We start from the raw sequence: 14,845 nt of genomic DNA on the forward strand, positions 1-14,845 counted from the left end.
GAGCTGTCTCCCTGTGCATAAACAGCCCGTCTTTCTCCCATGATTGTTCTTTCCAAGGAGTGTCTCTACTTCAGGTAAATGTTCAACTCATATGCTTGTCTTTTGTTTGGCTGGAAGCCACAGGTGTGTGTTCAATTCCAGACCTGAAGGGCAGCTAGGGGCCATAGTCTCAGTGTTTCCACCAGGCTCTATCAGACAAGCAAACCTGCTCCTTTTTTGTTTTTCAAATGATTTTGAGTTTTGTTCCACATTGTTCTCCCTCTCTATCCAGGATCTCCTACATAGATCCCCCTCTGAGTGGTTGACAATGGTAGCTAGACACCATCTAGTTCTTCTGGTCTTATAATCGTATAGGCTGCGTATCGCATGGTGTACCTGTTGCTAGGATTGATTGTTTCCATGAATCTTTGGTTGTCTTCATTCTTTGCTCTGGATGAGGAGAGACCCATTGTTGTATATAGATGGCTGCTGGCAAGCTTTAAGATTCCATTTGCTTCTTGCCAAAGTAGAAGGTGGAACAGTGTTTTGTGTAGTATATGCTATGCCAGTTGAGCTTGATGTCAGGGGTGTTAGATTTTATCAAGTGCCTTTTCTGTATTAATCAATATGATCGTGTGGTTCTTTTCCTTTGTTTTAGTTATGTGATGGATGACATTGAATGTTTTCCTACTGTTGAACGATCCTTGTGTACCTAGCATGAACCCCACTTGGTCATAATGTATTATTTTTTGGATATGTTGTTGGAGTCTGTTGGCTAGGATTTTGTTGAAGATTTTTGCATCTCTATTCATGAGGGATGAAGTTTTTCTATTGAGTGATGTCTTTGCCTGGTTTTGGTATGAATATTATACTTGCTTCATAAAATGAATTTGGGAGGATTCCATCTTTTTCTGTGTTCTAGAATAGTTTGAGTAGGATTGATGAAATGATTTTGAACATTTCTGAACTACTTTGTCTTCATTATAAATAGACATTTACATATTGTAAAATCCCATTTTTATAACATTTTTTAAATGACAAAATTATAGAAATAGAGAACAGATTAGAGGTTTGGGGGTGGGAGGGAAGTGCTTATGACTGTAAAAGGACAACATGTGGGATCCTTGTGGTGATAGAAATGTTCTTGATCTTGACATTGTATCATAGTTTTGCAAGATATTACCATTGGGAGAAACTGGGTAAGGGTATAGGAGATCTTTATGCATTATTTCTTACTACTGCATGTGAATCTGCAGTTATCTCAAAGTAAAAGTTTAATTGAAAAACAAAAATTACCCCAGTTGTACATCCTAGAAAATACAGTTGTAATATTTTGGCTTAATTATTCCTTTATTTCTGCACCTCAACACATTTTCTTCCTTATTTGGAGCATAGTTGTTGTTAGGTGCTGTTGAGTCGATTTTCCCTATAGGATTTTCTAAGGCTGTAATCTTTATGGAAGCAGATCACAAGGTCTTTTGCGCATGGAGCTGCTGGAAGAGTTCTAACTGCCAGCTTTCCAGTTAGCAGTAAAATGGTTCACTGTTTACATCACCAGGGCTCCTTATTTGGAGCATTTGATATAGACACTTTTGTGTGTCATCTACAATACTTAGAAAACATTTTTGCAAAGGGCTGCATTACCACTATCGCATAATTTGTTCCCCCTTGGTGGCTTTTTTTTTTAATTGTTCTCAATTTCCTGCCTTTGTAGACAGAGCATCTTTGTTCCTAATTCTTTATCTATTTTCTGATTCTTTAGAATAGATTCCCAAAAGCAAGTGAATTTTATGGATAGGAAAACCATATATAGCATTTGCAGTGTAAGAATGCCCAGTGTGTGTCAACAAATGTATTCTGTTCTGAGTGTCAGGAGAGTTGCAAGGCCCCTTCCTTGCCAGGTTGACTCGCACCTTGTCTCTAGGATATCAGAGACACTGAGCCTGTTGTGTATCAAAGACCCCTTGAGAGTCTATTAAGTGATGAGTGTTGTGAATTCTGACCTCTTCACATTTCTGTATGATTTCAGGGGGTCCGTGGGTAGATGCATGGGCCCCTGCTTCACAGGACACCCAGAATAATACGGAAGCCTCCTCCATACTAAGCTGCTTCCATTCCTTGACCCTATTGCACTGTAAGGGCTGTGTCCTGAGACTTCTGGGGTTTTTTGTGGAGCATGTACTTAGAGCAGTAATGCCACTGCAGTGAAGACTGGCTTGTTGATCATTAGAAGACAGTCAGAAGACTTCACTTATAACACACAATTCTTACTAAAATGTTATGTTTTCTCAGACAGTTAACTTGATGTCATCCATATCTTTGGGGCTATGGTACAGGCTTTCAGTTTGGTTGGTGTTATTATTGGTTTCTTAAAGTAGTCTGGGCTAGTAGTAGATAGATTAGAATCTGCTTCATTGTTCACTACCAGAGAAAAGGACTCTTGTGAGTAGAAGACTAAAGTTGCCTTGTAGTGAAAGGAAAAAAAAATGAGTGCTAACAAGTTTGAAAACCAAATTCCATTTGCATCTTGCCACTATATTTGCTTTTCTGTGACTCTCTGCCAGTTTCTGTCTACATTTCCAGGGTGCTTGCCGTCTTCTTGTGTTATTGCTCAGGTACCCAACAGAATAAGTCCAGTCAGGCTGTTGGAGTAGCACAGGTCACTGCTCACAGCTGTTGGTTCTGCTGTGTCTGCCTCTGAGGGTCAGCTTTCCCAGCATGTGCACACTTGAGAGTGTGTATAGCTCTTCTGTTCCTGCTCTAGCCCATGTTAGGCCAACACTCAGTCCAGTGGAATTGTTTTGTTTTTTAATATCTCTAGCAGCCAACTGCCTTGTTAGCTTTTCATTACACTGAAGTAGGAGGAAAAACATCTGTTTTCCTTTCTTCTTCTTCTTTTTTTTAACAGAAGAAGAAACACAGGAAGCATAAACACAAAGGCAAACAAAAGAATAAAAAGTTGGAGAAAAGTAGTAGTTCTGAGAGTACCGATAGCAGTAACAGCCAGAGTGATGAAGAAGGGACCGCAGACATGTCACCCGAGGAACTCCTGCGACGGTAGGCAATGAATGGGAAGAAGGGGGTTTTTCAGAAACCTTTCAAAGGCTCATTGAAATCTGGATGTATTTGTTTACGGGCAAGTGTCAGAAATGATAAGTTTGTATTTTAACTGTTGTTATTAGGTGCCATTGAGTCAGTTCCAACTCATAGCAACTGTGTACAGTAGGGTGAAATACTGCCTAGTCCTGTGCCATCCTCACAATCTTTGCCTTGCCTGAGTCCATTGTCACAGCCACTATGTCAGTCGGTCTCATGGACGGTCTTCCCCCTTTTTTCTGACCCACTACTTTATCATGCATGATATCCTGCTCCAGGAACTGCTCCCTTCTGACAACATAACCAGAGGATGAGAGACGAAGTCTGGCTTCTAACAAGCATTCCAGTTTACTTCCTCCAAGACAGATTTATTTGTTCTTCTAGCTGTTCACAGGACTTTCAGTATTCCTCACCAACACCACAACTCAGTATTTATCAGTTCTTCTGCAGTCTCCCTTATTCATTGTCTGGCTCTGACACGCCTATGAGGTTATTCAAAATACCATGGCTTAGGTCAGGCACACCTTGGTCTCCAAAGTGACATCTTTGCTTATTAACACTTTAAAGAGGTTTTTTGCAGCAGATTTGCCCCATGCAATATGTCATTTGATTTCTTGACTGCTGTTTCCATGGGTGTTGATTGTGGATCCAAGTAAATGAAATCCTTGACAACTTGAATCTTTTCTCCATTTATCGTGATGTTGCTTATTGATCCAGTTGTGAAGATTTTTTTCTGTAATCCATACTGAAGAATGTAGTCTTGGATCTTCAATAAGTGCTTCAAGTTTTCACTTTGAGCAAGCAAGATTGTGTCATCTGCATATTACAGGTTTTTAATGAGCATTCCTCCAATCCTGATGCCATGTTCTTCTTCATATAGTCCAGTTTCTTGGATTATTTGCTCAGCATACAGATTGAATAAGTATAGGGAAAGGATACAACTCTGACATACCTTACCTGATTTTAAACCATGCAGTATCCACTTGTCCTATTTTAACGACTTCTTCTTGGTCTACATACAGGTTCCTCGTGAGCACAATTAAGTTTTCTAGAATTCCCATTCTTTGCAGTGTTATCCGTAATTTGTTATGATCCACACAGTTGAATGCTTTTGCAGAGTCAATAAAACAGTAAATATCTTTCTGGTACTCTGTTTTCAGCTAAGATATATCTGACATTAGCAATGATATCCATTGTTTCATGTCCTCTTCTGAATCTAGCTTGAATTTCTGGCAGTTCACTGTCTGTGTATCACTGCAACCATTTTTGAAGTATCTTCAGCAAAATTTTACTTGCATGTGATTAATGATATTGTAGAATAATTTCCACATTCTGTTGGTTCACTTTTCTTCAGAATGGGTAGAAATAGGATCAGGTAGTTTTCTTCCAAAATATATATATATTTTTTTTCCTTCTTCCAAATTTCTTGGCATAGATGAGTGTATGCCTTCGGCACTGCATCTGTTTGTTGAAACATCTTCATGGGTATTTTGTCAGTTCCTGGAGCCTTGTTTTTTTCCAGTTCCGTCAGTTCAGCTTAGACGTCTTCCTTCTATACCATCGGTTCTTGATCGTATGCTACCTCTTGAAATGATTGAATGTTCAGTAATTCTTTTAGTAGAGTGACTTTGTATATTCCTTCCATCTTTTTATGCTTCCTGCATTATTCAATATTTTGCCCTTGTTGTGTTGTTGTTATGTGCCGTCGAGTTGGACCCGACTCATAGCGATCCCTCCTTGGGTTTCTGAGGTGGTATCACTATGGAAGTAGATTGCCCAACCTTCCTTCTGAGGAGTGGCCCTTAGTATTCTTCAATAGTGCAACTTGAGTTTGAATTTTTTATTCAGTTCTTTCAGCTTGAGAAATGCTGAGCGTGTTCTTCCCCTTTGATTTTTCCATTTGCAGGTCTTTACACGTTTCATTATAATATTTTACTTTGTCCTCTTGAGCTGCCCTTTGAAATCTAACATTGAACTTTTTCACTTCATCATTTCTTCCATTCTCTTTAGCTACTCTCCATTCAAGAGCAAGTTTCAGAGTCTCTTCTCACATCCATTTAGGTCTTTTTTTCTTTTCCTTTTTAATGACCTTTTGCTTTCTTCATGTATGATGTCTTTAATTTTAACTAGGCCTTTAAAATATTGTTAAAGTTTAATTACAGAAGTAATACAGGAATATATTCTCACTAGAAAAATTCAAATCTATCCAGAATAACTTCTGCTGTCAGTTTCTTATGTAAAAACTTGTTTCATGCAACTGTACACAGTTTGAATATAAATGATTTTTTATGTAGCATAAATTTGTAGGGTGTGAGCATTTAGAATGAGTAGGTATTGCCAAATCACTTTCTAAAGGTGGCTGTATCCATTTAAATTATCAAAGCACCTTGTTATTACAAAATATTTGCTAGTATCATGGGTAAAAAAAAAAAGCCATTTCTTTTTAATTTGCATTTCCCTGATTGATGAGGTTGAGCTTCTTTTCCTGTGTTTCTCAGCCTTTGCTGTGTACTTTTTTATAAATAGTCTGCTCATGTTTGCTTATTTTTCTGTTGGGTTGTTTTACTGATTTCTAGTTAATTCTAAAAAATAAAAAATAATAATAATTTAAAAAAATTCTGTATGTTTATCTTTTAGCCTGTTACAAATATTTTCTCCCAATCTAGCTCATGACTTACAACTGTCTTTGTTGTACAGAAGTGTGTGTGTGTGTGTGTGTGTGTATGTGATAAAATATATATAACAAGCCATTTTCACCATTTATAAATGTGTTGCACAGAAGTTTTAATTATACATTTTTAGTTACCAGAACTTTTTTTTGTTTGTATATTTTACATTTTTATCTTTAGAAAGTATTCCCTAGCCCAAAGACAGAGAGACAGATAGATATACTTACACACTGTTATAATGCTTTCATAGTTTTGTGTTTAGCTCTTTAATCTGTTTTGGTTTTTGTTAATAGATAAAGTATGGATCTTATTTTTCCCAAATTAATAGTCAGTTGTATTAGGGTGAGTAAACTAGCTACGATTAAAAACAATTCTCAAATCCCAGGAGCTTAACAAAATGAAACATAAATGAAATAGAGCAAGTTACTCAGGATCTGGGTTTCCTAGCAACTGGCCTTCAAAGGAGGGAAATGAATTGGACGATGGTGCTGGAGGTTATGGTCCTGCCTGGAAGTTGCATTCGTCACTTCCACCCAGTGTCCATGTGTCAGAGCCAGGTGCAGTGTCCCACCTGCTCGCCCCAGGGCTAAGAAGGGGAAATTCCAGTGTGAGCCCACGATAAAGGGGGATACAGCAGGCTGAGCCCTGACTGCCTCAGCACCACCCAGTGTTTTGTCTAAGAGATCATATTCTGCATTCCTGTGCCCATATAAGGAGCTCTGGTGGGGGAACGGCTTAAGTATTTGGCTGCTAACCAAAAGGTCGGTGGTTAGAACCCACCAGCACTCCATGGGAGAAAGATTGACAGCCTTGGAAACCCTATGAGACAATTCTACTCTGTCCTTTAAGGTTGTTGTGAGTCAGATCAACTCGACGGCAGTGCAAAGCCACTGGTTTGGTTTGTGCCCATATGGATCTGAACCTAGACTCTTTATTCTGGTTTCTTAGCCTTTTTGTATTTTTCTGTCTACCTTGTTTTAATTACTGTGGCCTTAGAATATATTTTGCTGTCTGGAAAACAAGTACCACCTCCTTGTTCTTTTTTATTTCTTTATAAAGAACAATACATTGTGTTATGGTTCGAAAATGCAAAGATGGTATTGCTGGATCAAAGAAGCTGAGCATGTAAATCTTTGGTACTGCTCCAGAGGCCCCTGGAATGGCTGTGCTGGCTCACAATTCATGATGCATGTGGATCTGCTTGTATCCCTTGCACCTTGCATGGGGTCTCATGCCTGGCAAGGACCCCTGATACTTTTCTTCAGTGACCTTGCAACCTGATTCTGGTTGGAATTACAGTCTGCCCCCCACCCCTGCCCTGAGAGACCACTGATCTACTTCCTGTTGCTATAAATGACTTTTGCCCACTCTAGAATTTCATATACATGGAGTCATAGAGTTAAGTAAACTTTTTATTCCATTATAGTTCACATACATAATTGTGTGCAGATTATAAATTCACCACTCCATGCATTTTCACTACCTGAATACACCATGAACAAAGCACCCAGCTCAAGGAAAAGACCAGCATCCCAGAAGCCCTCTCGTGCCCCTTTCCCCTTGTCACCCCCACCCTCCTCACCAAGGGTGACTGCTCCTCTGACTCTTGTCACTGTTGATTTCTCTTGCCAGTTTTTTATCCTTTACCACTTTCCTTTCAGTTTTGGATCTTTATAAAGGAATTCTGTGGTATGAACCCTTATGTGTGGTTTCTGAGATGCCTCTGCGTCCTCCCTGGCAGCAGTCTTCTTACTACTTTGGTGTATACACCACAGGGTATCTGTCAATTCCACTCCTCTGGACGTTTAATTTTCCACTTTGGGGAAAGAGCTGCCATGGACATTCTTGTGCGTGTGAAACAGACTTAAGACTGACAACTCAGGAGCTTTTGGCCCTGGAGCAAACATCTTTTTTAGTTCCTTCCCAAGGACGTACAATGGGTGAGGAAGATGAATGAAGCCAAGATTAGAGCTGGCCTTTAAAAATGGTTCCTAATTTAAATGTGTGTGAGTGAATCTGTGTGTGTGTTTTGGGGATAAATGAAGAGGCATTTTAAGAATACAGATTAAACAGCGCATGTATCATCTGTGCTCATCCCTGTGTTTTATGGGTGGAAACATACCAGCAGATTCAGGAGAGAGGCCTGGCATACTTGGCCCTCTGGAGCTGTTTTGTTTTTTCAGCTTATATCTAACATTGCTTCTCTTTCTTTTCTTTTCCAGGCTGAAACGCCTTCCACTAAGGAGGCAGTAATTTAATTCCACCCTGGTCTGTCAGAATTCAGATCTCCTCTGTGATGGAAGATCATTGATTGTTCAGTTAATACATTGTACAGATTGTATTTATATGTAAATTCATGCTGTAAAATAATTTTTTAAAACCTTGACATTTCAAAGCCTGCCTTGGAAGTTGCTGAAATTGATTTCTATTTTTAACTTCAGTAAGTGTCAGAGGAAAAAATTCAGACCGTACAGTTTAATTAAAGTGGAATTTTTCTATTTTCTTTTTGATATTTCTTTCCTGAGACTTTTAAAAAGTGACTTCAGTTAAAAGTGAATGTTTTTCTCAGGTTGTGTTATGAGGAAAGCAGGGTCCGGATAAGGACCATTTGGATTTATGTAAGGACGGGCTTATGCCTGGGAGGCTCAGGCGCTGTCCCTCTGGGCTGTTTTTCTTGCCCATAAGGCAGCCCTCCTGTGGTTGATAGCAGTGGCCAGAACCTAATGGGTGGCACAGCCAGGATCCAGATAGGTGGCCTCAGCCTGTCAGAGTAGATGTCGTTTGCGATGACATCTTCAGAGGGGGAAAATGAGCACCCACGCCCTGGGTCACACCAGCTCTAGGTCCTTGCTCTGCAGATGTGGGTCCCTGCTCTGAGGCTGCCTCATCTGCACTGATGAGACCTTTTAAAAAAGTAAAGTACAGAGGTTTTGTTTTTTACATTATGAAAGTAACATGATCAGAACAATGTTTAAAAGAAAAAAAAAAAAAAAAAATCACTTCTAGTTCTACCACCCAGAGGTGACAACCCTTAGTATTTTAGAATAATTCCTTTCGATCTTTTTCTAGCTGTGGGGCTATTACCCTACTAGAGATAATAGTTTGCCCTGTGTTGTTTTTGTTAGCATTGTGACAAATAATTTCCTTCATATTCTTAGAAATCGTGTGTACCTGCCTCTAATAGCTGCATCCTATCTCCAGAGCCATTCTGTAACTTACTGACCATATCTCTGTTGTTGGACGTGGTGTGAATTGGTCAGTAGCCCCTAGGCAGGCAAAGGACATATAAAAATCGCCCTGTGAGAGGGAGGAAGGCCCGATGGGATCACCAGTTCTACACGCTCTGCCTCACTTTTGTGTCTGGAACTCGTGATCTTGTTTTCAGCCGTGTTCTTTGGGAGACACTTTACCCAGCAGGAGAGGAGGCAGCTCAGGGTGGGCCAAGTGGGTGGTGCGTCAGGTCCGAAGGTCAGGCACTGGGGCGCGGCACGCGGTGGTGCGCGGCGCCACCGTTGTTTCCAGCCAGGCCTTCCTGGCGGCCACTGGCGGCCTGGCTTCTAGATGGACTCCCAGAAGGCGGGCTCATCCAGCTCTCCCAGAGCCCCAGGTGGGGCTGGGAAGCCTGCGACCCAGCACCATGGCATGTGGTTGCTGCCCTCGGCTCCCACCAGTGCTATTCCCACCAGCGCGCGGCGACCCTGCAAGCTGAACTGGGCCACTGTGGCCAGAGCCTACGGCCGCTTCAAGCTGCCCGTTGCAGAGGCGCGCCAGCTGCGGCTGCTGAGCACTCTCGACCCCCTGGCCGTGGGCAAGACCTCTCCGCTGCCCGAGGAGTGCCTGAAGCCTGAGAAGTTGATCTGGGGCGACCAGGAGCCCCTCTCCAAGGTCAGCGCCTCCCCTGGGGGAGGGGCAGTGGGCCATCCACACACGTGGGAGGACCCGTGGGGGACCCGCCTGGCTTCCCCACTCTCCATGAGTGAAGCCGGGGGCCTGGCCCTGTCCTGCGGCACAACTAGTGGACAAAAAGCCTCGCAACTGGGACTGCAGCAGATTAGCGGGAGAAGCAGGGTGGCCCCAGGGAGACAAAGGCCACTGGGGGAATGAAGACGCTGTTCCAAACTGGACTAGACTGAATCCAAACCTTACTATAGTCTCTGGCCAAGCCACCCACAGTGACACAAATGCAGCCCCATGGAAGGAGCGCCCTGGCCCATGAAACTATTGCGGAAGCAACAGAAAACGTGGGAGGGGTGGAGACCCTAACAAGGCTACTTTGTATGGTCCGTGATGTTTGAGAAGAAATGATTCATTGATGAAACAAAGGCTGGCGGCTGGGAAGGTGAAATAATCTACACAGAATTTTTAGGGTTCTAAACAGGATTTCCAAACCAAAATCTACCATGGAGACTAAAATCAGCAGAAAAATGAAACAGAAAATTAGAAAACCAGCTCATGGAATCTCCTCAGAATGCAGAGGAAAAAACATTAAGGGACAATAATTATGAGAAAAAGATAAGACCCGCTGGAAAGATCTGTAAGAGCCAATAGACGTATAACAAGTGTTGGAGGGGGGAAGGATCAGGAGGAGGAAAATATGAAAGGCAACAATGATTGCAGTTTCCCTAAATAGGGAAAGACTGGAGTGCTCAGATGGAAAGAAGATGGGCAAATTCAGTGCCAGTTTGGAGGAAAGTTTAACCTACCTCTGCAGAATCCTAAGTTCCAAGGAGATAGTCCTTCCCACATTCAGGCAGAAGAGCCTGGGATCAGATTGAGATGCTGTGCTTCTCCCAGTTGTCAGAGGCTGTGGGGTAGAGTCCCCTGCAGTGATTGTCAATGGGCTGTTGCAATCAGTTGACCCTTCCATTGGGTGCCTGGGGGTCTCCCAGAGAGGAGCTGTTTGAAAAGAAAGCCAAGCTGTGTCCCAGTGTTTTGCTGTGCTTTTTTTTTTTTAGTCCTGATATTTATTTTATTTTGATTTTTAAGTAAAAGGAGAGCTCAGGAATTTGTTTCTTTATATTCACAATAGAACATTTCCAGGGTTCAACTTCAAAAGATATAAATATTGTTTACAATGAAAAATCTTGCCAGTACCCCAGCCCCTAACTGCCCCATTTCCCTCTATGTTGTTTTTGTTGTTAGGTGCTGTTCAGTCAGCTCTGACTCATAGCGACCCAGTGTACAATAGAATGAGACAATGCCTGGTCCCGCACCAGCCACATTTGCTCTACCTGAGCCCATTGTTGCAGCCCTGTGTCAATCCATCTCGTTGAGGGTCTTCCCCTTTTTCATTGACCCTCCACTTTACCAAGTGTGATGTCCTTCTTTGAGAAAACAATGATCTTTTCTGACAGCATGACCAAAGTAGGTAAGACAGCATGACCAAAGTAGGTGAGACAAAGTCTGGCCGTTCTCGCTTCCAAGGAGCATTCCATCTGTACTTCCTCCAGGACAGGTTTGTTAGTTCTTCTGGCAGTCCATGGTATTTTTAGTATTCTTCACCAACACCACAACTCAAGAGCACCAACTCTTCTTTGGTTGTCCTTATTCATTGTCCAGCTTTCACATGCATATGAGGCGAATGAAAACACCATGGCTTGGGTTAGGTGCACCTTAGTCTTCAAGGAGACATCTCTGCTTGTCAGCGCTTTAAAAGGGGTCTTTTACAGCAGATTTGCCCAATGCAATACGTCGTCTGATTTCTTGACTGCTACTTCTGTTGGTGTTGGTTGTGGAACCAAGCAATATGAAAGCTTTGAAAACTTCCATCTTTTCTCTTTTTATTGTGATGCTGCTTATTGGCTCAGTTGTGAGGATTTTCATTTTCTTTATGTTGAAGTGTAACCCATGCTTCAGACTGTAGTCTTTAATCTTCATTAGTAAGTGCAAGTCATCTTCACTTTCAGCAAGCAAGGTTGTGTCATCTGCATATCACAGATTGTTAATGAGTCTTTCTCCAATCCTGATGCCACATTCTTCATATGTTCCAGCTTCTCAGTTTATTTGCTCAGCATACAGATTGAGTAAATATGGTGAAAGGATACAACCCTGACTCACACCCTTCTTGATTTTAAACCATGTAGTGTCCCCTTGTTCTGTTCGAATGACAGCCTCCTGGTCCATGTACAGGTTTCCTTCTATAGAGGCAAGAAATATTCCAGTTTCTTCTGTCCTTACAGAGATCTTTTATCCTTACCCAAGTACTTATGTATATATATTCCTTTCCCCCCTTCTTTCACAAATAGTAGCATAGTTTACACCCCTTCTACACCTTGCTTTTTTTTTTCTGCTTAAAGTGTATTAGAGATCTTTCCATATCAGTGCATAAATAGATTTCTAGTCCTTTTTAATGGACATATAGTATTCCACTGGATGGACAACCCCTGATTTATTTAACCATTTTCTTCTGGATGCACATTTGGGTGGTTTCTAATTTTTTTTTTCACCTGATGTTTTTATGATTGGCCAGGCTGACAGAGGTTAATTAAGTTCTGTGAAGTTCTGAGGGGAAAATGTATGCCCTAAGAATTCTCTGCCTACCCAAAGTGCTAATTGCTGTGAAAGATAGCAGAAAGACATTTTCTTCAGTGCTGCAAAGACTCAGAAAGGATACCTCTCTTTGAAGAAAACAATTACTCAAGGAACCACTCAGCAAGCAAGCAAATAACAATCAAAATTAAGTACTCAAGAGAAAGAGTGATCTACAACAAACCAGGGAGCAATGAATGGAAACAATACAATTTGTAGGTGTTTATATACTGAGGTTAAGGAGCTCTAGTGGCATAATGGATAAGGCATTGAGCTGCTAACCAGAAGGGCAGCGGTTCAAATCCATCAGAAGCTACCTGGAAGAAAGATGGGGTGACCTACTTCTGTAAAGATTTACAGCCTCAGAAACCCAATGGGTGTTGCTATGAATCATAACAGACTCTTTGGCAGTGAGTTTCGTTTTGGTTTAATGTAAAAATAATGTTTCCAAAGTAATATTTCAGATGATTTTATCAAAATCTCTGAGATGATTCCTAAAGAATATTTGCAATAGATTATTTCCTTGGCATTGATTTAATGCATATGCAGGTATGTGTCCAAATCTTTTTTAATAATTGGCTCAAAACTTCCTCCTGGCTTCCTGGCATATTTAAGATGAAGTTCAGAGATCTGACCGTGACCTTCCAAGTCATTTCAAATCAGACTCTTCTTCCTGTTCTCATCTTTTTGCCTTGTGCCTCTCTGACCCCCTTGGCCTCCCTGGTCTTCAAACCCACCCACCTCAGGGACTTTGCCCAATGTCCTCTGCACCCCACTTCCCATTTCCCCATGGCCCATCAGCTGCTATCCTCCCATACTACATCAGCAGGCCATTCCTGATCGCACTCTAAACTCGCCTGTCACTTGAGCAGAAACCTGTTCAGTTGCCACGGTGCCCACCAGTCACTCCACGTTTGGCGTCTTTGCCCTTCGGTACCCGCTGGTCCGCGGGGCCTAGATCAAGACCTGACAAGGGGAGGCGCTCCAGATATGTTTGTTGAATCAATGAATGAGCGCTACATGTATAAACGGACTTTATGCTTTGACAAAGATTAGACCATCCTCTCCTTGCCATTCTTGTCACCGTCTCCGAAAATTTAACCTTGGGTTTGGAAACTCTCTGCAGCTCCTCGGGATCACATTCCTTATTGAACCACGATGTACTATGCACAGAAAAGCCTGAAAAAAAAGGTGATCTGCAGAAAGTGTCAGCGCAGTCCCTGGTGGATTAGAGGGAGTTTTTTTTTTTTTGTCCAGAGGCAGTTTCGAAAGCGGCGAGAGTTGGGGTGCTACTCCCTGGCGCCTCCGGGCAGCACGGCCGCCCCGGCAGCGAAGGCTAGCAGCGGAGGCCTTTAGAGCTGAGGCAGAGGGGACCGAGGGACTCGAGTGGTTCCCGGGGGATGAACCGAGGGAAGGGTAACGTTCGAAGGACTAGGCGTGTTTTCAGGGGCTCCTCAACCGTCCGACGCAGGCTTGCCTACGCCCCCTGGCGGCTGAGCCAGAGTTCCCTCATCTCGTGGTCTCCGCATCCCCTCTTCCCCACGCTCCCTGAGGGACAAGTCCAAGCCCCTGTCCCCTCGTACCCGCATGCCTGCATCTTGCGCTTTCCCGCGGCGTGCTCCCTCCTCCTCCCTCGCTACCCTTGGCTTTGTACCCCCCACCCCCTATTTCATCATTCCAGAACCTGTGGATGGAGCTGGCCTCTCCCGCTTCCTGTCTCCGCACCCCTGGACTCCCTAGCTGCGGAGACAAAAGTCCTCACCTCCGTGTTCCCACTTGTCTTCACGCTCCTTCATTCCTCCTCACGTCTTCCCCATAAGCCTGCTCCATTACCCACGACCTGTAGTGATTGGTCAGAAGGGAACATTTTCAGGCTTGTTCCATCTATGTATTTTGAAAAAACAGGTTTACTGAAGTATAATTCACATACTATACAATTTCCTATATGATATGTACAAATCAATGGTTTTAATGTATTTACAGACTCCTGCAACCACAATTTTAGAACATTTTATCACCCCAAAAGAAACTTTGTACCCATTAGTGGCCACTGTCCATTTTCCCTCAACCTCCTTCCCCTAACCCTAGACCAGCTACTTTCTGTCTATATAAATTTGCCCATCCTGGATCTTTCATATGTAGACATACCAAAACTCAGTGCTGTAGAGTCCATTAGACTCACAGCGACCCTTCCTTGGGTTTCCGAGGCAATATCACTATGGAAGTAGATTGCCCAGTCTTCCTGAGTAGGGAGTGGCTGATGGGTTTGAACTGCCAGCCTTCTGGTTAGCAATCAAATGCCTTAGGCATAGCAAGTTTTATTGCATTTTGCTTTATTGTGCTTCACAAATTAAACGTTTGTGGCAACCCTGGATGGAGCAAGTCTATTGGAGCAATTTTTCCAATAGTATCCCCACACATCTGTGTCACATCTTGGTAATTCTCACAATATTGCACAGTTAATAAACTACAGTATAGTGTAAACATAATTTTTATATGCACTGGGAAACCAAAAAATTCATGTAACTTGCTTTATTCTGGTCTGGAACTGACTCTGCAATATCTCTTATGCT

General features: G+C 42.4%; 2 protein-coding genes across 2 annotated transcripts in view; both read left to right on the forward strand.

The window, feature by feature from the left end:
• GPATCH1 (G-patch domain containing 1) overlaps positions 1 to 7,997 on the forward strand; it is a 73,257-nt gene extending 65,260 nt beyond the window's left edge. The window contains exons 19-20 of the mRNA XM_007954340.1: positions 2,888 to 3,036; positions 7,967 to 7,997. Of these exons, the coding sequence (XP_007952531.1) occupies positions 2,888 to 3,036; positions 7,967 to 7,997 (180 nt within the window). The remainder of the gene's footprint in view (positions 1 to 2,887; positions 3,037 to 7,966) is intronic.
• Positions 7,998 to 9,386: 1,389 nt separating this feature from the next.
• Positions 9,387 to 14,845, forward strand: part of WDR88 (WD repeat domain 88) — a 65,673-nt gene continuing 60,214 nt past the window's right edge. Inside the window, exon 1 of the mRNA XM_007954351.1 lies at positions 9,387 to 9,629. Within this exon, the coding sequence (XP_007952542.1) occupies positions 9,387 to 9,629 (243 nt within the window). The remainder of the gene's footprint in view (positions 9,630 to 14,845) is intronic.

This window comes from Orycteropus afer, unplaced genomic scaffold (assembly GCF_000298275.1).
Source record: "Orycteropus afer afer isolate SDZICR_OR568_19922 unplaced genomic scaffold, OryAfe1.0 scaffold00459, whole genome shotgun sequence".
Classification (NCBI taxonomy): domain Eukaryota; kingdom Metazoa; phylum Chordata; class Mammalia; order Tubulidentata; family Orycteropodidae; genus Orycteropus; species Orycteropus afer.